This window comes from Diabrotica virgifera, chromosome 4 (genome assembly GCF_917563875.1).
Source record: "Diabrotica virgifera virgifera chromosome 4, PGI_DIABVI_V3a".
Classification (NCBI taxonomy): Eukaryota; Metazoa; Arthropoda; class Insecta; order Coleoptera; family Chrysomelidae; genus Diabrotica; species Diabrotica virgifera.
Window position 1 is genome coordinate 100,297,904 of NC_065446.1, and position 27,759 is coordinate 100,325,662.

Here is a 27,759-nt window from a genome sequence, read left to right on the forward strand (position 1 = left end):
AATAGAGGTTTTAAACAGCTATATCTCGCTAACAGTTCACTGTAATGAAAATCTATGTGCAAGAGAACTTTAGTTATTAAAAAAGCTACAATTTAGTAATCTATCATTTTTTTCCTATCTGCAGTATTTACGGAGATATTTTGAAGTAAAAGGTGTAACATGGGAAATTCCAAAAAATTAATTTTTCTTTAAACTCCAATTTTTTTAAAATTAGGTCTTTTAAATAGGTCAAACTTCTTGGGTGTATTAATAATACAAATATAAAAGGAATTACAGAAAGGTGAAGACCAATTTTTAATTAGGAGGGTAGTTAGAGAGTTGTTTTCACTGATTTTTTCATAGAGAAAAGCAGGTAGGTACCGACCTACTTTTTTTATCATAAGTCGCTTAATTTTCGCAGTTGAAGTTTCGCAGTTGAAAGGTCTAACTTTATACTTAACAAATAAAAGATTATTTAAGTTTTCCTCGAAAAATGCAAAGTTTTTCCGTTATTTGGCTTTGAATATTTCAAATTATGCATTTTAGGAAAAAAACTAACTTTTAACATGCTGTATCTCGGTCCGTATTGATCTTAAAGATATTACAGAAAAAGAATTTGGTTTGTGTTACTAAAAGACACAATTTTGATATCTGCAATTTTTTTGATTAAATCTAAAAAAGTCGATTTTTTCGTCGAAAAACTGTTACTTTCAAGTGCGAACAACTCGAAAAATATTAGTTTTACGAAGAAAATGTAAAAAAACATTTTTTTCTTAGAATTACTTTTTACATCGATTTACATGGATAAAATGTAATAAAAAATGCCCGAGACGAGATGGGGTGGCAACCACCTCCAAGGTTTTAGCGTACAGCGGCATGATTTAGAAAATGATCCTTGGACTATTCCCTACCTTCTGTGAACATTTCAAGTATATCCGTACTATACGAAAAAATTGCGAGCCAAAATGCTTCATTTCCTCGACTATAAGTCTCTTCACCCGATAATAATAATATTATATTCATATTCTGTTCTGCAAGAGCCACTTTTGATAAATAATATTTCGTAAATTTTTTGATATTTTATCACAACTCAAAAAATATTTTTTAAAAATATTTTTATCAGAATTAATACACTATTTTGTAAAGCTTCTTTTAAACGTCGTTTTTTCGATACTTTACTTTTTTGACTTATGACACTGTTTGAGCGGACGTGCTATATGTATTTTTTATGATATAAAAATATTAAGAGATTCAACTTCTTCATCGACTGTTACCTACATATAAAAAATATATTACGGCATGATTATCAAGAACTAGCTGAAACAAGCCATCCGCATCGAAAACAAATAAAATATCTACAAAATATCACTAAAAAGTTGTCTAGGCAACCGATTTCTAGGTACATAATGTATAATAAATTATATAGCCAAAGTAGAATCAATTCGAGCATGACCAGATTCCGTTAGAAACGTCACTTAATCATCTTAGTCAACGGTGAACACTTTACTAAGATTAAACCCTCTACACACGATCTGACCAAACCTCCTGACACGACAGAATTCCCCGACCATTCTTTTCGGGTCAGCTCTACACACGTCCCGACCAAACTATCTGACAAAACGTAAAATTATTATTTTACCTACATTTGGTCTAAACAAAATATAAGCCATATTTTTCCATTTCTAACATCATAATTGGGAGCACAAAAAGTGCAATGCTGTAACAAATATGAATTTGACGCGATAAACACTTTCGATAAGATGCTGGTTGCAAGTGATACAAACATGTGAAAGATATGAATTTATTGATTCTAAAACACTAAGTTAAACAGTAAAATATAGGATAAGTCCGTTACACTTTGATAAAGTTTGATAAACACGACACGAACCACTTTGAAGAGATGCACGCTAAGTAGTTCAGAGAAATAAGGAAAAAAATATCCTGTTGGTGACACAACCCCCTCCAGGCCAAAACCAAATTTTTTGAGTAGTATGTACATACATCTATATTAATAACCTATATGTTTCCTGCAGCCGATTTTGATGATATACATAGTTATAAACAAATGAAGATAAAAAACGGTAAATTTTAGATTTTTTCGTCTATAACCAAAAGTTTAAGTATTTTAAACAAATTTGAGAGTGAGAAACTCATAAATCGTATAAAAAACTTCAATATGGCGTTCACTGAATATGTCTATCCTTATTGGTTGCTTAGAAAATTGCAAAATAAATCATAAATTTTGAGTTTTTGTAAATATTATTAACTAATAACTTATGTACAAATTAACTTAGAACCTTCTTATTACACAGAATGCTGAGACTTCTGGTGCTTAAATCATAACCTAAATTTCAAAGCAATTGGTCAAATAGTTTAAAAGGTATTTAATTTTTTTATCCCAAATTAATTTTTTTTGCAACGCTATAAGTCAGAAAATGATGAAGTTACACTAATACTTTGGATAGTTTATGAAAGAAGAAAATTTATACTATTAATTTAATTAAAAAAAAATGACAAAAAATAATTCTAAATACTGCAAAATTATTTTGCAAAAACATGTGAATTAAAAAAAGGGGGGGGGGGCTAACTTCGTCCCTAATTGTCATAGGACAATTGTTTTTCTTTCTAAATGTGTATAAAAATTCAGTCTTTTCAAATATGAAAAAATAATTTTTCTACGGGTAATAATTTAACAGTGTTTAAAATTACTTTTTGTCATTTTTTTTTAATTATGTCAATAGTATAAATGTTCTTCTTCCATAAACTGTCAGAAGTCTTACTTTAACCTCATAATTTTCTGACTTATAGTGTTGTAAAAAAATGAATTTGGGATAAACAAATTAAATAACTTTTAAACTATTTGACCAATTGCTTTGAAATTTAAAATATAATTTAAGCACCAGAAGTCTCGGCAATTCGTGTAATAAGAAGGTTCTAAGTTAATTTGTACATAAGTTATTAGTTATTAATATTTACAAAAACTCAAAATTTATGATTTATTTTGGAATTTTCTAAGCAACCAATAGACATATAGATATATTCAGCGAACGCCATATTGAAATTTTTTAGACGATTTATGAGGTGATTACTCTCAAATTTGTTTAAAATGCTTAACTATTTGGTTATAGACGAAAAAAGCGAAAATTTACCGTTTTTTGATCTTCATTTGTTTATAACTATGTATATCATCAAAATCGGCTGCAGGAAACATAAACGTTATTAATATAGATGTCCATACCACTCAAAAAAATGGTTTCGGCCTGGAGGGGGATGTGTCACGAGAAAAATCTTATTTCTCTGGACTAAAGATATTATTTTACCAATATGACTTTGGCCGTGGTGTTTCAAGACTCGACGAATGCTTTACGAACCTTTCTTGGCTATTGCTTCTTGGCGACTGCCCTTATCGTATGAGGACATGTGGATATATCGATATAAAAATACCACGTTGCCACGTCCTAAGAATAGGCATTAAATTAAATAAACTAGAAGAGGGCATAAACAATATACATCTCCAAGTAGTAAATTCTCATAGTTAACACGTCATCTGTGTATAAATCATCATCATTAATCAGCCAATCGCGTCCACTGCTGGATATAGGCCTCCCTCAGTTCTTTCCAGTGTTCTCTACACTAGGCAGCTTGTATCAAGTTTCCCGCTACTCTTTGTATGTCGTCGGTCCATCTAGTCGGTGGTCGTCCTCGGCTTCTTTTATAGTTTCTGGGCCTCTATTCCATAACCACCGTGTTCACCGTTCATCTTGTGTTCTAGCCAAGTGCCTTGCCCAGCCCCACTTAAACGTCGTAGCTCTTTCGATGACGTCTTGAACTCCTGTTCTTTGTCTGATTTGTTGGTTTGTTATGTGATCTCGAAGGCTCATGTTCAGCATTGCACGTTCCATGGCTCGTTGTGTAACTCGGATTTTATTTGTGGATTTTTGCGTTAGTGTTAAGAGGATCGGTACGTATTTTCGGCTGCAATGCTATTCAAATGGGGATTCATTTTTTTCGAATCCTGAGAAAACTAATAAGTATTTTTGAAAAATTTAAACGCAGAATGAAAAATCACGTTATTAGCGAGGGCCGAAAGTCTCTGAGAACTTCTATAATGTTTATTTTAATAAGTTACAGGGGTGAAAAACTAAGAGAAAATTTAGTGTGATTTTTAATTTCAAATATATCATTCAAAATAAACTTTTTATTTATTCTAAGGGACTTTCGGCCCTCGGTAATAATTTAGTCTTTCATTCTGCGTTTAAATTTTTCAAAAATATGTAGGATTACATTCGTTTAAGTTATTTTATTTTTTCATAAACGCGAGCCGAAAGCCAGTTAAGTGGCATTTGCCTAATAATAAAAAAAACGCGATAGATCTATAGGTTCAGCATATCATGGCCAAGTGACAGTAGTCAGAGAGTCAGAGAAAAGTCGAGTTGACTTTTCATTGTCAAATATTTATTGGTTTTTTCAGGATTCGAAAAAAATAAACACAATGCCGTGGTAATATTTTCCAAATCTATCTTTGTCTTACAACGCACCCAGCCGAATATAATATTGTCAGCATATATTGTCAGTCAGACACTGACAATCAGTGATAATTTTAATTTGACATTGCCTCGGGAATATGTTGAGTTATTGATTAAATATTATTGATATATAGTGTATTTGATAAATAATTGATTTAAGACGTGAACTTAATAAAAAGTTATTTATTGTGTATTATTTGTGGAAGATCCAAGCAGAGAATACATCAGGATAATATATATTCTGTGATCCAAGTATTTTGTTGTTGAAGATGTTCAAAATTGTAAGCGTTCCATAACAATATATTATTAAAAAATCACTTTAACACTTTTGCTCTTTTCTCGATCGAGTATTAGTCTTTGTTGTACAAATAAATTATTACAATCACTGAATACATAGTTAGTGAAAAAATTATCACATTTATTAACTGAATTAAAAATTTGCAATTATAAAAATAACAGTTATCCAAGAACATTCAAAACTCATCTCTTTAAATTAATGATGACATTTTCAAGTATAGTATTTTTACTACAAAAGCGATATTACGTAGGTCAAAATTTTTGACGTAAGAGAACTGTCAAAACATTAAAATGTGAGTTTTTATTATTGCCATGTTTATTATAAACATGGCAATAATGAAAAGTCACATTCTAATGTTTTGACAGTTCTCTTACGTCAAAAATTTTGACCTACGTAATATCGCTTTTGTAGTAAAAATACTATAGAATGACATTCTAGTAGTGTTAACATATCCATACCAGTGTGAATTTTACTACACGTAATTTGCCGTGTAGAGACAGAAAAAGTAGGGATACACGTAAAATATTTGCGAATAGGGAACTTGCACATTTTTTTTATTACATAATAATGTTCAGTTTTGTATAAAAATGAGATTTCCAAAATATCACGCTTCAAAACCTCATAATAACTTAGAAGTACTTTAAAGTCTTCGGTATTTTAAAGTAGTTCGAACGGCCCGTGACGTCACCTAGTTTTACATTAGTTATTATTATGGTTATATTTCGCTGTGTCTAGGTAAACGCTAACGTGTACGCAAATAAAAAAGTTAGGTACATACACGCGAATTTAACTTCATCAAGCCAGTGACGTCATTATTTAACGTACGCAGTGACTGTATATTTTGGTAAATACATGCTTTTTTGATATGTTTAGGGCAGGTTGTTCGAACGCTAATCAACAATGATCACTATTAAATATTTAATTACTGTCACCAACTGTCACTGTCAACTTTGATTGGGTTGCTGAAAACATAATTTATTATAATTATGAGATTAGTTAGTCAATTAACATAATAAGTATTAACATATGATTAACTAAATTCATAATTGTAATCCATAATTATGTTTTCAGCAACCCAAACAAAGTTGACATTGACAGTTTAAATATTTGATAATGATCATTTTTGATTAGCGTTCGAACAACCGGCGAAAAATATTTGTTAAGGGAAGGGAAGCAGAACTATTCCGATGTTTCAGACTTAATTGTAATAAATCAATGTATACAATAAAAGTACATATTCTCCTTTTCATGAACATTTTTCAGTGCGTCACAAATTATAGAAAAAAAGGTAAGTCCGTGATAATACACATTTATGACATTTATTCTAACGTGATATTTTGTTAAATCTGACAGTTGTCAAATTTTATTTTCAATTTGGAATAAAACCAAATCAATTGTGTCTATTGCATTTATAAAATGGTATTTTCTTTCATTTGAATAGTCTTATAAATTGTACAGATTATATTGATAATAGTATTATTTTATTTAATAAATAATTCTTTTTTGATTATGGCGCCATCTATCGACAACTAGAATAATCACCAAACTAGAATAATTACCAAAGTATTCACAGACGTGCCTTTTTTTCTGTCACATACAATTTAATGCGTTAGAGAGAAATCGAAAAACTGTGACGCACTGAAAGATGATCATGAGAAAAAGAATATTTAGGTTAGCAAAATAAATATATGTATTTAGTTGACATGACATGTACAAAATATTGCTAAAATAATTTTTATACGCAAGTTAATTATTATAATCAACTATTCTAAATGGGAAATGAGCCACAATTTAACTAAAAAAAAGATTTTATTAACGTTTCGACGTTCAAATCGGATGTCATTGTCAAAATACAAAAATTAGTCAGATTAAATAAATTATTAGAAAAAATTTTTTACTAAGCAAGAATTTTTTTTTAATTTAATAATATTTTGTATTTTTACAACGACGTCCGATTTAGATGTTGAAACGTTAATAACATCATTTTTTTAGTTAAATTGTGGCTTAGTTCCCATTTAGAATAGTTGATTACAAAAATGCCACAAGGAAATAGCTTCATAACAAGTTAATTATTATTGTGAAAGCTTTAGGTCTTCCTTTTATTTTAATTTTGGACGGTAATACTAAATATTGTATATACTAAATTGTAACATATTGTACTATATTGTAATACTAAATACTGTATTTCACTTATAACTAAAAAAATATATATTAATTTATAGTCTCTTTCATACTGTTTTAAAATGTTGTTAAACTCATTAAAACAACTAAATAATTGTCCACACTGCATAGTTAATTTAAAAACAAACACTAAACAAATAGTAATAAGAAATCTCTTTACTAATCAATATTTAAATTAAAGTATAAACACAACGCAATTAAACAAATTCCAACACTCTGACACTAACTTTTTTATTTGCGTACACATTAGCGTGTACCTAGACCATAGAGGTATATATTGACATAGAGGGAGCCTACCTTCCGCGCTTCCTGACGACAAGATCTCATGGACTGGTTTGCTGCATCTCTTTCTAACACATTGTATCGAAAATATATGATGACATTCAGTGTGAATATAGGCATGGAAGAGGAGGACAACTGTAGCAGCTTTACTATGCGTAAGAGTGAAACAGCACTAATCCAAATAAAAAAGATGGTGTCGTCACTTCGCTCTGAATGACATTCTCTCTATGCTAATATATAACTCTATGACCTAGACACATCGTTATATTTAGGTATATACTTCTTTTCCTTCTTTAGTTTATTGGCCTTTACCTACTTGGGTATTTGGCCAGCTCGTCGTAGGGTAATAAAGGAAAAATATTTATATTCTAATGACATTTGTCGTATGTCGTTGTAACAATATATACCAGTTTGTTGAGATTGGAGTTTGATACAGTTTTTGAAGAGAAGAAAAGAAGGTTTACTATTGAAAATAAAACCATTTTGTAAAAGTAAAAATTTTCTATGAATAGTTCAAACGAACAAAACACTTTTAACGTCACATAACTGTTTTTTTTTTTACTGACGTTTATAATGTCTAATTAATTTTGTTTACTTTTTGGTGTTAATATATACCTCTATGGTAAAATGTAAATGCAAAACCATATGACGTCACGACGCGTTTTTTGCTGGCTGGAATAATTTGAATTTTTAATCGTCTTTAGGGGAAAAACGAAAGACAAACAAAACTTTTTTATCATTGATACATGTTTTAAATTATGTTCTGTTGTGATTTATAACATTTTTTTCCAATTTTAAATTTTATGCAAGTTCCCTATTATGTACCCATAGCCCTAAAGTCTCTACTCCATAATAAGTTTGTACAGGCAAAACAAATTGGTTGTAAACCTTTCGCTTGAGACACATGGAAATTGAACTTTTTAGAATGTGGATAAGTTTGCTAAATGCTGCCCATGTAAGACCTATTCGCCTCTCGGTTTCATGTGTTTGATTGTCTCTGCTTATTTTGATCTCGTGTCTCAGATTTTTGTAAGTGTTTCTTTGCTGTATAATATTATTGTCAACAGTTATATTTCAACTCATTACGAGATTTGTCATAACTTTAGTTTTATCAAAGTTCATTTTTAATCCTGCTCTCTCAGACAGAGTTTTATAGTACAGTCGGGTTAGACGAATAACAGGCCTTACCTTGCATTAGGAGCTGCCCCAAATTTTATTTTTATAAAAAAAGACTAAGTTTTCACTCTAATGGCATATAAAACAACATAATGCTATTCCACATCCCACCAGAATGAAAACAATGGGAACCTTCTCTGAAAATGGTTAAATGAGCTAATGAAAATGGTTATTCATTTTTATTTTTATAATCTTTAGGGGGGGGGGGGTCAATAGTAGGGTAAATTTAAAATCTCGACTGAATTCCTCCGTTGCGTTAGCCGCCATCTTGATTATAAACGAGAACTGAAAAGTATAACAACCAAAATTGTTGAAAATGTGATTTTCTATCATTTCTATTCTTACAGTTTTTACGTGCCGTCGCTATTTTCCGAGTTATGGTGGAAAATAGTGACAGTTAGAGCAAAATTATTGAATTATCTCGTTTATTATTAGTTTTACGACAAAAATGTTCCTATACAAAAATAGAGAGAATAATAATATTTAAGGTGATACGTATGAGATAATGGCGCGAGCGTAAGACGCGATTGATTTTGTAGCAATTGTTTTTGTTCAATATCTACGCCATTTTCAACTAAAATTGTTCCAAATATGATTTTCTACAATTTCTTTTTAACAATTTTTTTCATGCGGTTGATATTTTCCGAGTTAAGTGGGAAAATAGTAAAAAGGGGTGGGGGAAGCATAATTACTGAATTGAATCTTGTTTCTGAGCTGTCGCAAATTTTATAATTTTTTCCTTTAGGGGAGATCAATAGTAGTGTAAATTTAAAATCTCGACTGAATTCCGCGGTTGCATTAGCCGCCATATTGATTTTAAAGGAGAACCGTTGTTGCTTAATATCTCCGCTATTTTCAGCTTTTCGACAAAAATGGTAGGAACTAAAATTGTTGGAGACGCAATTTCCTACAATTTCTTTTCCACAATTTTTTTATGCGATCAATATTCTCCGAGTAACGGTGGAAAATAGTGGAAGCGGAGGGGAAGCATAATTATTGAATTGTCACATTTATTATTAACTTTACGACATAGTTGTACATACACAAAAATAAAAATAATTATATTTTATACAATTTTTGAAACTTCCAATGAAACACCAACCAAACTAAGTACATAAAAGACATAAATAATAACTTATATTATGCATTGAGTTCACTTAATTTTATTAACTAGCCGGTTTTATTGGTTGAATTTGTCTGTCGATAATTAAGTTTCATGTCAGCTACAGTAGGAAAAATGAAAGAATACCCATGAACGAGCATATAAAACACGCTGTATTTTCCTGTCACCGTGTCATACAAAAAATTGGCTGGCGCAAGTACATGTAATAATTATTATTATATGTACTTGCGCTGGGCAATTTTCTTTGTGACACGGTGACAGGAAAATACAGCGTGTTTTATATGTTCGTTCATGGGTATTCTTTCATTTTTCCGACTGTACCATATTTTAATATTTCAACAATTTTGTTTTAAATTTTGGACCCTGTTCGGGGAAATTTTCCCCTTCCCCCCATCCTCGTAGATCCGCCACTGGTTCTCTCGAAAAATGGTAGTAAATCGTAATTGCAACAATTTCAGTCTTTATACTTTTTGTCGAAAAGTTCGAAATGGCGGAGATATTTAACAAAAACATTGCTATAAAAGCAATCAGGTCTTACGCTCGCGCCTCTACCGCATACGTACTACCTTAAATATTGATTTTATCAAAAAATTAAGGAGATTAAAATTGTAAAAAATTTAATTCTCTTCATTTTTGTATAGGTTCAAATTTGTTGTAAAACTAATAATAAACGAGATAATTTAATAAATCAATGGTACATTCCATGTCAAATCACTTAGGCAAAAAATTTTGGATCTCCGATTTATCTGAAAATTGGTATATAGCTTCTGCGGGACGTAAAAATAAGATATTTAAGGACAAAAAATCTTCTTCTTCTTTTTTTCTCAAAATGTTATTTTATGCGATTTTACAGTGATTTGGTGTTTATTTAAACAAATTTGCATTTTCTGTCGTAAAGTATCGATGAAAAACATAATATTTTAATAGAAAGGACTCAAAAATGTCATTATGTGGCACTATAACAAGTTATTTTGAATCAAAATAAGTTTTTGATCAAATTTTATAGTGTAAAAAACGTTAAAATACCGTTTTATGCATTTTCCTCCATTCCCAAAATACATTATCATCGATTTGGCTGAAAATTTGCTCACAGATAGCCAAAAGATAGGACTTTAAGGGGTTAGAAGGATTTGAATTATATTACAATACCAAAAAAGTTACATGCAGTAATATCAGACTCAAAAGTATATATTAGTCCAGTCGGGATAGCATTTGACCTTGAATGCCGAGCTGCCCAAAATTTTATTTTTCTGATCTTTAGGGGAGTCAATAGTAGCCTAAATTTAAAATCACGAATGAATTCCTCCGTTACGTTAGCAGCCATCTTGATTTTAAAGGAGAACCTGTTTTGCTCAATATCTGCGCCATTTTTAAATTTTCGACAAAAATGGTAGGAACTGAAATGGTCCCAAATAAATCGTATTTACAATTATTACAATTTCTTTTTAACAATTTTTGTCGTGAGGTCGATATTTTCGAGTTAATTGTACTTACAGTAGACGCCTATATTTGTGGCTATAATATTGCATGTAACTTTTTTGGTATTGTAATATAATTCAAATCCTTCTCACCGCTTAAAGTCCTATGTTTTGTCTATCTGTGGGCAAATTTTCAGCCAAATCGATTATGATGTATTTTGGGAATGGAGAAAAATGTAAAAAACGGTATTTTAACGTTTTCTACACTATAAAATTTGATCAAAAGCTTGTCTTGAATCAAAGTAACTTGTTATAATGCCATATAATGACATTTTTGAGTCCCTTCTATTAAAATATTATGTTTTCCATCGATACTTTACGATAGAAAATGCAAATTTGTATAAATAAACACCAAATCACTGTAAAACCGCATAAAATAACATTTTGAGAAAAAAAGAAGAAGAAAATTGTTTGACCTTAAATATCTTATTTTTACGTCCCGTAGAAGCTATATACCAATTTTCAGACAAATCGGAGGTCCAAAATTTTTTTTGCTCCAAAATTGAGTGATTTGAAATGGAATGGCCCCAATAATTATGCTCTAACTGTCACTATTTTCCCCCATAACTCGGAAAATATCGACCGCACGAAAAAAATTATAATAAACAAAATTATAGAAAATCGCATATTCAACAATTTCAGTTTTTACACCTTTTGTCTAAAAGTTGAAAATGGAGGAGATATTGAGCAAAAACCGTTCTCGTTTAAAATCAAGATGGCGGCTAGCGCAACGCTCAAATTCAGTCAAGATTTTAAATTTATACTACTATTGACCCCCCTAAAGATTAGAAAAATAAAATTTGGGGCAGCTTGCATGGCAGAATAGCCATGATGATTGCCAACCTCCGTCGCGGAGATGGCACGTGAAGAAGAAGATCATAAAAACTATATCAAAGCATAATAAACGAAACATAATATCATATTTTATACTATAATAAAACTACATCTGGAACGCTTTCAAATACAATTTCCTCATCCTCATCTTGTGAAAATGAAGACTTTATTTATGTAATTAAAATAATTTAACATTTTTTGTCTGTTTGAAAGGAGTAACATTCTTTTACTCCTTCACTTTTGCTAACACTAATTATTTAATATTTGCTCACAGATCGAATTTAAACGTCGACAGACAACGATATCTAAGAAAACGTGATTTTTTTTATTTCTGCATTGCTGCAGTATCAGTTATCGCACTAACTTTATTACCCGTAAGAGATTCTTTTTGAATATTTTCTGGAATTTCTGCAAAAGATTAACAATTCAATCGCCATTCATCGTCAATATTTTGTGTTATGTCCCAATTATTGACATAATTCCCAGAGGCATACATATAAAATTATGTTAAAAAATATTTATTATCAGAATGTCATAAAAGTTAAATAAATCTGATAATTATGTACAAATCGGCAACACTGTCAATTTTCTACACCGTCTGGTAATACACGCGAATAATGGCCGACGATCTGCGCAGTAATAGTGCGCGAACATTTCCCGCGTTCTAGTGTGTCACTGCTGTTGCGTTTTCTATGCTGTGATTATATCCTGTAAGTTATCTGCGATTAATACATCATTCGCAAACCTCAGATGATTTAATCTCTCTCCATCTATATTGATGCCCATATTTATCTATGTGTATAAATAGATCATTAGATTTTATATATTATAGCCTAATGAATAATGAATACATCATGACACTCTATACTGCAATTATGCATTTTTTGCAATTTTTTTCTGCAGTTCCTGCATCATATCAGTTCCTGAGTAATATAGGTCTGGATCCCGAGTATGAAAAGGAAGTTGATTAATAGCAAGCTGAAAATTTGTTAATAGCTTAAGGGTGTCTAGTCGGATAAACTTTGATATATGGGAGCACTGTAACAGGGGCAGTTTTAATTGTGGAACAGGTTAAAAATTTGGAACGGTCAGACCACGAAAACGGCACATTTATTTTGTCCGACAGAACAGACTTAAACTCTCCGAACAGAGATTAAATTCTCATGCAAAAATCAGACTGCTATTTATCACCTGTCATAATTCCTGTCATTTGACATATTCTACATGTTCCACTCATTAAAACGCCCATTTGGTGATAAATAACAGTCTGATTTTTGCATGAGAGTTTAATCTCTGTTCGGAGAGTTTAAGTCTGTTCTGTCGGACAAAATACATGTGCCGTTTTCGTGGTCTGACCGTTCCAAATTTTTAACCTGTTCCACAATTAAAACTTCCCCTGTTCCAGTGTTTCCATATATCAAAGTTTATCCGACTAGACATCCTTAAGCTATTAACAAATTTTCAGCTTGCTATTAATCAACTTTTTTTTCATACGCGGGATCCAGACCTAATAGTAACACCGGGTTTTTTCAATAATGTTTGTATCCTTTTTTCTATCATCAAGCTTTACAATTTCATCCTATACTAATAATCATACTAATTTGAAAAAATTGAAAATATTAATCAAATAATTAAAATCGATTACTGGATTTAAGTTTTAAATGGATAAGTATATAAAAGCTCAATTTTAAAATAAAACCCAACAATCATTTTGAAAACTGAAAATGGAAAATAACGAAATAAAATTACCAGTAATGAACTGGAAAAATACGGCGCAACTAGCAATTTAAGATTATTTGCATATACCGGTATTAAAAGAAATTAAAACCATTTAAAATTACAGTTTTAAGTAATTTTTCCCACAGTAGTAATCTTCCTTGCTTAATTAAACAAAGAATTGCAGACATCGATAATGGGCCTGGATCCAGCGTACCAAAAAAAGTTTATTAATAGTAGCTGAAATTTTGTTAATAGCTTAACGGTGTTTAGTCGGACAAACTTTGATGTACGGGAACACTGGAACAGGGGAAGTTTTAATTGTGGAACAGCTTACAGGTTTCGAACGTCAGACTACGAAAACATCCCGTGTATTTTGTCGGATAGAACTTCCAATTATTGATTTATTGATTTGTTATCCTTTAATTAAACTCTCATGCAAATGCAAAAATCAGACTGCTTTATTTTTTTATTTAGCGTATGGCTTAAGTATATCACATAATATATTTAGATTTATGCATTATACAATGCATCACAAACAGATGTCCAATTTTTTTATATATTCGATTGACCCTTCGGTTGCCATTACAAAGTCTATAGGGTCGCCTGTGTATGCTCTGCGTGGGCAGTCCTGAACAATGTGACTGATCGTCTGTCTTGCAGCGCCGCAGTCACAAGAAGGCGAGGGGAGTTTACCCCATCTGTGGAGGGAGTCGGCGCATCTTCCACAGTTTGTTCGAATTCGATTAAGGGCTGCCCAAATCTTACGGGGACGTTCAAATTCGCCAGGTTTCCCTATGATGTCCGGTAGACTATGGTAATGCGGATCTGTCCTACTTTCCCAATCTTCTCTCCATCGGGTATTTAAGTCAAAGTTGGATTGTTGCAGCGCTTGAGCAGATTGTAGAGGGGGTAACCTGGATCGGAGACGGTTTCCAAGAATATCGGGGATGTCGTTGTGGACTAGAAGCTGGCGACTGTCCATTATTTTGTTATATTCTTTAACCAATGCATGTTCGCGGCGTAGGTTGGGTGGTGCTATATTACTAAGGGTAGGTAGCCACATTGTAGGGGTGGGCTTAATTGTGCCTGTTATCATACGCATAGTACGGTTTAGTTGGGTGTCGACCAGGTGGGTATGCCTGCTATTTAGCCACACTGGAGCACAGTATTCTGCCACCGGATATATCAGGCCAAGAGCGCAGAGGATCTTAATGTTGATGCTGTGGACCCCCATGTAGTGCCGCAGAGTTTCTGTATTATATTGTTGCGTGTTTTCAATTTTGCTGCTGTTTTCGTCAGGTGTTTTCTGAATGTGAGCGTTCTGTCTAGAGTAACCCCAAGGTATTTCGGGTATTTATTGTGTTTTAACAGCTTGTTATTAAAATACACTCGCAATTCTCTGTTTGCCAACTTGTTGTTTAGATGAAAAGCTGATACTTCAGTTTTTGTAGTACTTGGCTGTAGTCTCCATTTCTTAAGGTATTCGCTGATGATGGATAAGTCATTCGTGAGAGTGATTTCTGTAGTTTCTAAAGATTGGTGGCTTGTTGCAAGGGTCCAGTCGTCAGCATATCCAAACTTCCGAGATTCGGTTTCAGGCATGTCAGCAATATAGAGGCTGAAAAGTAAAGGGGCAAGGACAGAACCCTGTGGAAGACCATTGTTAAGTTTCATCTGTCTACTCGTCTCCTTTCCCATTATAACCTGGAAGGCTCTGTTGGTCAGCATGTTGTCAATGAGGTTAATTATCTTTCTGCAGGGGATAATGCGGGCCAGTTTATATATTAATCCCTGTCTCCAAACAGTATCATATGCTGCTGTTAGATCTATAAATACTGTTGCTGTCTTTTGTTTCTTTTGAAAACTAGCTTCTATAAAAGTTGTTAATGACAGCACTTGGTCCGTACAGCTTCGATGAGGGCGGAAGCCAGCTTGTTCAATGGGGACATTTTCTAGTATCCTGTGACTAATTCTGTTGAGGAGAAGCTTTTCTAATAGTTTATATACCATGCTGAGTAGAGCTATGGGGCGGTAGTTTTCTGGCTTATCTTTGTTCGCTTAAGTGAGAAAGGAATGTTACCTGACTGAAGTATATCATTAAAGAACATTGCAAGCCACTGTTTCGTGTATGCACCACTGTGTATCAAGAACTCTGGATGGATACCATCAAAGCCAGGTGCTTTACCTGATTTCATTTCTTTCAGCGCATGTGTGATTTCAGAAATAAGTATTCTTGCTGAATATTCGGAGTTCGTTCTGTTCATTTGTTTTAATGCCCTTAAGTATCTTTTCACGTTGGTAGTATGTGTTCGATCTCGTGGAGCTCTGGATAGAGATACTATATGGGAGGCAACCTTGTTAGGAGACATTTTAGACTCTCTGGATTCCAGCTGGTTAGCTCCTCCAATTTTCCGCAACAAGGACCATGCCTGCCGGCTTGATTTTTTGAAGTCAAGGTTTTCGACAGTCTTTATCCATTTTTGGCGTCTAGCTGTATCGATGTTGTGTAAAAGCTCATCGGCTGTTTCTCGGTCACCACTTTCGAGAAACTTCGTGTATAAGTCTTCACATGTTTCAGTCCATCCAGGCACATATTCTTTGCGATACCCCCTAGGGATGGTTTTCTTGGCAGTGCTTATTACTGCGCCCACAAACCTCTCATAATGTTTGCTGGTTGGAGGGACCCAGCTCAAGGTCCGGTCTAGTTGTTCAGAGAACTTCTTCCAGTTTGCTTTTCTAAGATTCCACCTGGGTCGAGGATATGATCTAATTATTGGAATTGATATTCCGATGGTGATAAGCACCGGACGATGTTGAGTATGTGGGAAGTCTGCAAGGACACTTCTCGCAGTTGTTAGTGGTCTGTCATTGGTATCTTTTGAGACAAAACATAGGTCTGGGTTATATTCTTTTCTCCATGCAGCTGATTTAAATGTTCCTCTGTCTTTGGCATCAAAAACTAGGTATGTGTTTTGCTCTTCGGACCATTCTACTAGTGCCTCCCCATTTTCATCATTCGTGGTGTACTTCCACATTTCGTGGTGGCTGTTGAAGTCGCCGATGTATATAGTAGGATGTGGATGAGTCTTTAGCACTTCTGGGTTCCATGTAGTGGCTGGAGGTTTGTATATGTTAACTACGGTAATATCTCCAATCTTGGTGACTACTTCATGTATATTATTTTCATTGGAAGCAGAAAGTAGGAAACCATTTTCTATATTGCAGCGAATGTAGGTTGCGACGCCGTAATGTTTATCATAGGTGGCTCCCAGTAAATCGTAGCCAGGTATCTTTCCCCTTAAATCAAGCTGGACTTTGTCTTCAGTATGGGTCTCTTGTATGGCAACCAGGTCAATGTCGTTATCGTGTAGGATTTTTTGCAACACTTAGCATTTTGCCTGGCTTATGCCCTCGATGTTAAGGTGACAGACTCGGATACACGGTCCGAGATCTCTAGTCAGTTGGTTCTGAGAAGAACCTTTATTTGTTCCCATCGTATGTTTACGTATAGATAAGATTTCTGTTTGTGATCTGTGATGTTGGCAGGATATTGTTTTTGTTTTTCGTTCGTCTGCCGCCAAATTTTTGCTAGTTCATTTAGCGTTACCCAGGGTGCACCACATGGAGGCGAACTAGCATTACACCCATCAGACTGCTATTTACCACCAACATAATTCCTGTCATTTGACATGTTCTACGTGTCAGACTTATTAAAATTCCCAACAAATCTGTCGGACAAACATTTTATATTATGTATAAAGTTTGTTATTAAATAAACTTAAAAACAACCTGCTAATTTTCACAATCATAAATTTGTCAGGATGACACGTTCCACAATTAAAATCACGTTCCACAATTAAAACTTCCCTTGTTCCAGTGTTCCCATACATTCCAGTGTTCCAAAAAGTTTGTCCGACAAGACTTCCAAAAAGTTTGTCCGACAAGACACCGTTAAGCTATTAACAAATTTTCCGCTTGCTATTAATCAACATTTTTTTGGTACGCGGGATCCAGGCCTATAAGCACAAGCGAAAGAAATACTTTTACTTACTTTACGTGTCCGGAACACCAACAAATTTAAATGTTGTACATGTACATAATTCCAATGGTTAGCCACATAGATGACCCTGTCATTTGCTAAAATTAGGTCTTTTTCTGTGAGGTTTCTCCCATTTCTGTGCATGATAGTAGATGATGACTATTCTGAACCGCGCCACATTTGTTTGTAACATAACTTTTTGTAAAAACTTACAGTTTTTAAGTTATTTATGTTTGTATTTAAGTTATAAATCTTTGATCTTTATTAACTCAAAAGGTATTATTTATTATGGTAAAGATTTATTTTAGTAACTTTATGTAATAGTATGGTATAGTTAGACCCAAACCCAGACATCCAAAGTGAAAGTTATCCTCCAACACCAAATTGTTCTATATGATCCACATAATGTTCAGAAAAAAGTCACACCATTTTGAGCGTCGGGTTTGGGGGGGGGGGGGGGAGAGGGGGGAGAAATCTGCAAATTCGTAGTTTTTTACGTTTTTCATCAATATTTCTAAAACTAAGCGGTTTAGCATGAACAACCTTCTACACAAAATTGTTCTACATTAAATTTGAAATAAAAAAGGCCCTATGCATAACCCTTCTAAAATGAACGGTTCCAAAGTTACGGAGGTAGTATAGTATAATTGGTCCAAAAAAGGCCCAACCCAGACATCCAAAGTAAAAGTTTTCCTTCAACACCAAATTGTTCTATATGGTTCACATATTGTTCAGTAAAAAGTTACACCATTTTGAGCGTCCGGTTTGGGGGGGGGGGGAGATGGGGAAGAAGTCGGTAAATTAGTAGTTTTTTTTAGGTTTTTCGTCAATATTTTTAAAACTATGCTTTAGCGTAAGGAATATTCTATAGAAAAATGTTTTACATAAAATTTAAAACAAAAAAGATTCTATACATAATTGTTATAAAATCAACGGTTCCAGAGTTAAGGAGGGTGAAAAGTGGAGGTTTTCGATACTTTTTATATTTACCGATTTCTCCCCCCTCTCCCCCCCAAACCCGACGCTCAAAATGGTGTGACTTTTTTATGAACATTATGTGGACCATATAGAACAATTTGATGTTGAAGGATAACTTTCACTTTGGATGTCTGGGTTTTTGGTATAGTTACATCATAAATATTGCCCAATAAATATAAAAAGTATCGAAAACTTCGACTTTCACCCTCCGTAACTCTGGAACCGTTGATTTTATAACAATTATGTATAGAACATTTTTTGTTTTAAATTTCATGTAGAACATTTTTGTCTATAACATTGTTTACGCTACAGCATAGTTTTAGAAATATTGACGAAAAACGTAAAAAAACTACTAATTTACCGGCTTCTCTCCCATCTCCCTTCCAAACCGGACGCTCAAAACGGGTGTAACTTTTTACTGAACAATATGTGGACCATATAGAACATTTTGGTGTTGGAGGAAAACTTTTACTTTGGATGTTTGGGTTAGGCCTTTTTTTGGACCAGGTATACTATACTACCTCCGTAACTTTGGAACCATTCATTTTAGAAAGATTATGCATAGGGCCTTTTTTATTTCAAATTAAATGTAGAACAATTTTGTATTGAAGGTTGTTCATGATAAACCGCATAGTTTTAGAAATATTGGCGAAAAACTTAAAGAACTACGAATTCACCGATTTCTCCCCCCTCTCCCCCCAAACCCGACGCTCAAAATGGTGTGACTTTTTTCTGGACATTGTGTGGACCATATAGAACAATGTGGTGTTGAAGGATAACTTTCACTTTGGATGTCTGGGTTATGCCATCTTTTGGATCAACTATACTATACTATTAATAACCAATTTGTTTAAATTTTTATCCCTCTATCGATTTCTGGGGTTATTTTTATTAAACTAATTTTCACCCCCCGAAAAGGAGTGGCATCCACCCCCAGGGTAAAAGCGCAGGTTGGTACCATATCACTTTTGTTTCTTGAGGTATGCTCTAACCACTTACCAATTTTCGTGAAAATCGATGGAGGTTTACCGAAATCGAAATACACTAAGCAGCAAAATTGGAGTAACTTTTTTAATATGTTATAGCCTTAATCTTTACGAATATCGATGTGATAATATTGTTGCTAGACAGGTAAATGCCATTGTATAACGGGTGTAACAATCATACTGTGTTTTTTCGTCAAAGTTCCGAACACCCTGTGAAATATTCTAGCTTATATAAAATATTGAAATGAAAACAGAATTATAGCCTTAGGCTTTCTTAACATTTTATTTTTTGATTCATTCGTTAGATAGCAAAAGTTAGGTACGTTAACAACCAGCCATCTTTTTCACCAATAAATCCTTATTTTCTGCTTAATTTAATAAACAAGCTTAAATTAGGCTATGAGAAATTAACAGTTTGATAGATGTCAAATTGTTAACAGTCAAAAAGTATCTGATTTGTTGTGAAAATTAGTAGATTTATTATTTTTTAAGTTTCAATTAAGCCCGTAATCTTTTTTTTTTTGTGGAAATGGAACGTGCTACAAGGAATTTGGCCCGTGACGAGTCGGTTCAAACAGTGACCTTACGCAGCTAATGATTTACCTACGAAGTACGTACTACGTACCTATGAAAGACTTGATACTTTTTGACTGTTAACAATTTGACATCTATCAAATTGTTAATTTCTCATACCTTACTTTAAGCTTGTTTATTAGACTAAGCAGAAAATGTAATGGGGATTTATTGATGAAAAACATGGCTAGTTGTTAACGTACCTAACTTTTTTATTATCCAACATAAGTGAATTAAATCGAAAAACAAAATATGAAGAAAGCCTAAGGCTACAATTGTGTTTTAATTTCAATATTTTGTATTAATTTGCTAGAATATTCTAAAGGGTGCTCCGAACTTCGACGAAAAAACACAGTATGATTGTTATACCCGGTATACAATAACATTTACTTGTCTAGCAACAATATTATCACATCGATATTCTTAAAAGTTGAGGCTAAAAAATCACTCAAATCGGACAACAGGTTTAGGAAATTCTAGACAACAAAATGTCTCATTTTTAAGGTGGTGCGTTAATTTTGCTGCTTAGTGTAGTTGATTTTTACCTTCAGGACTCATATCACTATACAAAAGAAATTGCAATTAAATAATGGAAATGCGCGTATTTTGCGAGCTCATAAATTAGTAAACGATGTGTAGTCGCAAAATAATTAATTTTGTTCATTTTAAGTACAATTCTCTCATAAGCCGGGATGATGGGGAGGTTTTGTTGCGAAGGGGTTGTAGCTTAATAATCGAAGTGCGCGTATTATTCTTAGAATTTATACGCTATAAGAATTATATCCGCAATACGATAATTTTAATTTTTCTTAACATTTTTTCCTTGAGTTTTATCAATTAAAGGGTTGTTTGGGGCACTGGCGAAGCGTCCATGTAACCACTGTTACCATTGGTAACAGTTAAAAATCTTGCAAATAAATATTTTATGACGATGAATAATTCTATTTACCAATATTTTTACCAATAGAAATATATTATTATATTATGTGGTAATAGTACCTAACTCAGTAAATAGCCAACTACTCGTAGACACGAAAATATTGGCGAGTTTATGTGACTCAGTTGCACTTTATTATACTCTGTTACCAGACTCATTTCTGTTTACAATGGTTATATACCCACGCTGGCGCTCGGGACCGGCTAGTGACTGAAAATTTTGAAGAAGCGACGGCATAAGCGCGCTGTGTATCAGTAGCGCTGTTACCAGATTTAAAATTGGTGACAGTACCTATAAAAAGTGTGCGTGCAGTTAACCATGGATGAGTGTCGCTTCTTAATCGATCAACTACTTGAAAAGTAATTCTCCTTGTATAATTTTGAAGAATAAAATGAGATTAAAAATGAAAGACCTATTTTAAACAATTTAAAAAAGAAATCAACAAAAGTAGTTCGATATTTTAAATTTAGTTGGTACAGTGAAAATCCTTGGTTATATTATGGTTGCAAGAAAAATATACTGTATTGTTGGCCATGTCTTCTGGTTTCTACAGAAAAATGGGTGGACCAGGTTCACGATTTAAATAGTGTAAGATTTTTAAAAAGGAGACATGAAATTTCTCCGTTACCTACATGTAGGATGTATACCCAATTTGATTCAGTTTGGCAAAACAAAAATCCAAAGTTCTCTTAACCAAGCTTTTAAAGCAAATATTGCTAAACATAATGAGTTTGTTAAAAAAATAGATAGGTATCTTTAGCACACTTATAATAGATACTGTATGTTTTTGGGCCAAACAAGAACTAGCGTTTCGTGGTCATTTTGAGTGCGACGACTCTGACAATCCAGGCAATTACAGGGAATTGTTAACATTAATTGCCAAAAAAGATCAAAAATTTTGTCAACATCTAGAAACATCTGTTTTTTCAAGAGTTTCAAGTGATATACAAAATGATATTATTGAAGCTACACTCACCGGCACAAAATTCCGCTACCCAAAATTTTTGATTAAGTTTGACAATTTATAACTTTATTATTTGTCCTCCGATTTTCAAGATTCTTACACCAGTTTGTAGGTACATGTATTCATATTGTTTGGTATTATTCCGGTAACAAAAAATTTTGCTTGCATGTCATTATACAGGGGTGAAAGGAAGCGTTGTATTTTCTCCTAATTTTAAAAAATTCTGTGGAAAAATGGAGTAGCTGGTTTTGTTTCATAGTCTTGTCATATTTTCCCAGAGGCATCATCAACATTTTGCTTTTTGAATTATTCGAATATATTTTTTCTTGTAAGAGCTGTACCATTTCTTGTAAATAAAAACACTGATTGACTCATACAATTGAGGTTGGATTGATAAGATTAGAATGGCCCGCATGCAGCCCAGATCTCAATCATATTGAGCATTTATGGGATGAATAAAAAAAGCTATTTGCCTTCATCCTAGGCCTCCAGAAAATTTGGTACAGTTATGGCCCTGGTAGAGGAATATCGGGCTATTCCCTAGGCAAGGAAAACACATATTTATTAGATGCTAAACAGATTGCGAGCAGTCGTTGCTGCAAGAGGTGGACATAACCGCTATTGAATTGTTTTGTTTTGTTGTTAAATTTGTTTTGTTTTGTTAATTTTAGTGCGTTTGATATTTTTAATTAAATAAACCTTCAAAGCAGTGTTTTTAATTACAGCTCTTACAAGAAAAGAGATATTCAGATAATTCATAAAAACAAGACCTTAGTGATACCTCCAAGATAATACAAAAGGAGTATGAAACAAAATCCAATTTTTCCACAGAATTTTTTAAAGTAAGAAAAGAAAAAACAACGCTTACATTCACCCCCGTATAATGCTATCTAAGCAAAAATTTTTTGTTACCGGAATAATAGTAATTTACATCAATACATGTACCTACAAACTCGTGCAGGAGTCTTTAAAATCGAAGTACAAAGAATAATAAAGTTATAGATTGTCAAACTTAATCAAAAATTTTGGGTGGCGGAATTTTGTGACAGTGACTGTATACATATACATTTAGCCATATCTTCATTTTTTTTTAAATAAGATTTTTTGCATCTGGTTTTGGTAACACTTCAGAAAAAGTCACGCGTCGCCACTGGTTTGGGGTTAAGGGATTGAACTATAAAATCGAAACTATATCAATTCGAAAGCTCATAAATAGCTCGCAGTTCTGCCTCAAAGATCGATTGAATATCTCTACCCACCAAAATATTAAATTCCTGTCCAGTGTAACGAGCTCACAATTTTTAAATTGGGGAATATCAAAGCTCATAAACAGCTCGTAAATCAGCGCTATTTGTTTTTTAATTTCTGCAAGGGTGGGGGAGGGGTAGCTAAACAGGGGTTATAAATCGGTTACAGCCAGATTTAGTGTATAAATTAATATTGAAATCTGTTGCAATTTTAATTTAAGCACTTGTTTTATATTAATGATGGCTGCATTTCGATGGGAATATGTAAAAATCTATTTTCTTTGATTTTAGTTGATTTTCTGTCGTGGGAAACTCAAAATGACTTTGAGCATGTCAAAGCTATACACGACAAATGGCTTAAGATAACAGAAGGATTGTTCGATGAACAACTGGTTAAGGATCTAATCAATTCAAACAGTACCTTTGACATGGTCATATTCGAATCCTTTGGAAGTGAGGCCGCAATGGGTTTTGCAAAGCATTTTAATGCTTCTTTGGTCGTATTTAATTCTTTGGCAATGAATGAGTGGTAAGTAGGTTTTTCGTAAGTATTTTCACCTTTTTTTATACAAAAGCATGTATTAATAAAAAATAGTAAATTGCATAAAATGCCACAAAGAAATAGCTTCAGAACAATAAAAAATGTAAAATGTAATATAAACTCTAATATAAACTCTAATGCACTATTTGCATACCATATAGGCCTGGATCTCGCGTGCCAAAAAAACGTTGATTAATAGCAAGCTGAAAATTTTTTAATAGCTTAACGGTGTCTAGTCGGACAAACTTTGATGTATGGAAACACTGGAACAGGGAAAGTTTTAATTGTGAAACGTGTGATCCTGACAAGCTTATAATTGTGAAAACTAGCAGGTTGTTTGTGAGTTTATTCAGTAGCAAACTATACAAATATAATTATATGAAAAAATGTTTGTCCAATAAACATGTTATGCATTTTAATAAGTCCGACACGTAGAACATGTCAAATGACAGAAATTATATTGGTGGTAAATAGCAGTCTGATTTTTGCATGACAGTTTAATGAAAGGGTAACAAATCAATTGAATTGGTTTTCGTAGTCTGACGTTAGAAACCTGTAACCTGTTCCACAATTAAAACTTCCCATGTTCCAGTGTCCCCGTACATCCAAGTTTGTCCGACTAGACACCGTTAAGCTATTAAGAGGATGGGTACGTATTTTCGGCTGCAATGCTATTCAAATGGGGATTCATTTTTTTCGAATCCTGAGAAAACTAATAAGTATTTTTAAAGAATTTAAATGCAGAATGAAAGATTACGTTATTGGCGAGGGCCGAAAGTCCCTGAGAACTTCTATAATCTTTATTTTAATAAGTTACAGAAGTGAAAAACTAAGAGAAAATTTAGTGTGATATTTAATTTAAAATATCTCATTCAAAATAAACTTTTTATTTATTCTAAGGGACTTTTAGCCCTCGGTAATAATATAGTCTTTCATTCTGCGTTTAAATTTTTCAAAAATATTTATTGGTTTTTTCAGAATTCGAAAAAAATGAACACAATGTCCGTGGTAATATTTCCAAATCTGTCTTTGTCATACAACGCACTCAGTCGAATAGAATATTGTCAGCATACTGTCAGTCAAACAGTGACAATCAGTGACAATTTTAAATATTTGACATGGCATCGGCAATATTTTGAGTTGTTGATTAAATAATATTGATATAATAATATAGTGTATTTGATAAATATTTGATTTAAGACGTGAACTTAATAAAAAGTTATTTATTGTGTTTTATTTGTGGAAGATCCAAGCAGAGAATCAGGATAATATATTCTGTGATCCAAGTATTTTGTTGTTAAAGATGTTCAAAATAATTGTAAGCGTTCCATAGTAACAATATATTATTAAAAAATCACTTTAACACTTTTCCTCTTTTCTCGATTGAGTATTAGTTTTTGTTGTACCTACATATAAATTATTACAACTACTGAGTACCTACATAGTTAGTGAAAAAATTATCAGTAGTAATTGCACAAGAGCTCTGAAATTATTGAATTTTTCCCGAGTGACACTTTGACAGTTTTAATTTCACGAGCCGAAGGTGAGTGAAATTATGTCAAAGTGTCACGAGAGCAGAAATTCTATATTAATTTCAGAGGTCGAGTGCAATTTGTTGCGATTATTTCACGAATAAAACTGTTCAAAACCAAAATTTTATTGTAATTTATTTATGTAAGTACCATTAAACACACAGTTTTTATAAATATTTTACGATTGAAAGTCATCACTTTTATAATTTTTAAAACATTAATTGTCATTAGTGTCACTGAATGTATTTTTTCGTAGCAACGAAGGGCATCTGACGTAATATACTTAACGACGGGAGATTATCAAAAATTATCGATTTAATTCAGATTTCTGTAGCTTTCTATTGGTCAGAATCTCCTATGAATGAAATAATCACCTTTATTAACTGAATTAACAATTTGCAATTATAAAAATAACAGTTATCCAAGAACGTTCAAAAGCCATCTCTTTAAATTAATGATGACATTTTCAAGTAGAATGACATTCTGGTAATGTTTACATATCCATACCAGTGTTAATTTCACTACACGTAATTTGCCGTGTAAAGACAGAAAAAGTAGGGATACCCGTAAAATATTTGCGAATTATGTACCGATGGCCTTAAGAAATTTTCAGCTTGTTATTAAAGAACTTTTTTTTGGTACGCGAGATCCAGGCCTAATAAAGATATTAATTGAAAAATGCATCGAGTACAACATACCACTGGTTTTTTGCATTTGTGGATTACGAGAAGGCTTTTTATTCTGTAGAGTTTGAAACAGTACTGGAAGCCCTAAAACAAAGCCGAATAGAGTCTAGGTACACGTCACTAATCAAAAACCGGTGGCGCCCAAAATCCCGACAGCCAAAATCCCGACAGCCAAAATCCCGACAGCCAAAATCCCGACGGCCAAAACACTGACACGCCAGAATCCCGACACGCCAGAATCCCGACAGGCCAAAATTCGGACATGCAAAAATCCTCGCATAAGTAAAAATTCCGACCACTACATTTTGAATATTTATTGTTTCATTTTCAAATGAAATACCAAATCATACTATAGAGTATAGAGTATTGAAATTGAAAAATTATTACTTACTAATAAGTACGGGTACTAATTATTATGTATTTTAAAAGAAAAAATTATTTAAACACTTCATTTTATAATATAAAAGCTGTACTTACTGAAATGGAAGGTTGTAAGTGACATCATAATATCTATTATATGAAGATAAACTTGAATTCAGGATTTGATTATACATATATTATTGGACTATATATTGGCAAAAAAAATTTAATTCATATACCCATGTTAGAAATTTGATTTAGAAAATTAGTTCATATTAAATGGTAAATTCTTTTGTTTAGTAACACAAAATAGAAAAACAGATGACCATAAACAAAAACCAAGAAATAAATGTAATTATATGTTAAAAAGAAACTTATCAAACCTGTCGGGATTCTGGCGTGTCGGGAATTTGGTTGTCGGGATTTTGGGGTAGACCCATCAAAAACATCTATTAGAACGCTACATTAAGTAGACGACTACACGAAGACACAGAAAAATTCAGCTGAGGTCAGGGAGTAAAACAAGGAGACAATGTTTCACCTAAATTGTTCACGGCAGTTCTAGAGTCAACATCACGTCAACATTTAAGAAAAGTCAATGGCAAGATATGGGCATCAATATAGATGGATAGAGTTTAATTCATCTGAGAGAGATTAAGCCTAAGAGATGCAAGCTGGAATATTTCGGTCACATTATGAGACACCCAGAAAAATATGATCTTTTACATTTGATCATTCAGGGAAACATCCAAGGTAAACGTGGTCCTAGTAGAAGTAGAACACTTTTGTTGAAAAATTTAGGGCAATGGTATGGAAAATCGACTGAATCGTTATTCAGAGCTGCTGTTAATAAAGTCACGGTAGCGAATATGGTAGCCAATATGATATCAAACGTTCGATAAGTAGAAGAAGAAGAAAAAATCGGTATATTCAGTTTGGTATGGCTGTTGCCATGTACTGTTCATTAACTTATGTTTTAAAAGGCATGCCATTATGTCAAATTTAAAACATCTATTCCTTGGATGCAACAACTTCATTGGAAATGTAAGAGTACCATCTATAACGCCTTACAGCGTAACCCAAAAAATCAGCAGCATGAAATTTTATGAACGTCTCACGAACTATTTACTTTTCCTATACGACAAGTACTACAAAGAATATGTATATTACCCACAGCAGCAACCAATATTAAAACAATACTTTGGCAAGGAAATGGATCTTCACGAAATTATGACCAGTACGAGCTTCCTCCTTCTAAACTCTCACCCCCTCACCACTGAACCTTCCTTGCCCACTAGCGCTGCTGTTGAAATTGGAGGA

General features: G+C 33.0%; 1 protein-coding gene across 1 annotated transcript in view; it reads left to right on the top strand.

Annotated features, from left to right (window-relative positions):
- Positions 1-27,759, top strand: part of LOC114330260 (UDP-glucosyltransferase 2) — a 110,014-nt gene that overhangs the window by 59,422 nt on the left and 22,833 nt on the right. Inside the window, exon 2 of the mRNA XM_028279585.2 lies at positions 23,612-23,849. Within this exon, the coding sequence (XP_028135386.1) occupies positions 23,612-23,849 (238 nt within the window). The remainder of the gene's footprint in view (positions 1-23,611; positions 23,850-27,759) is intronic.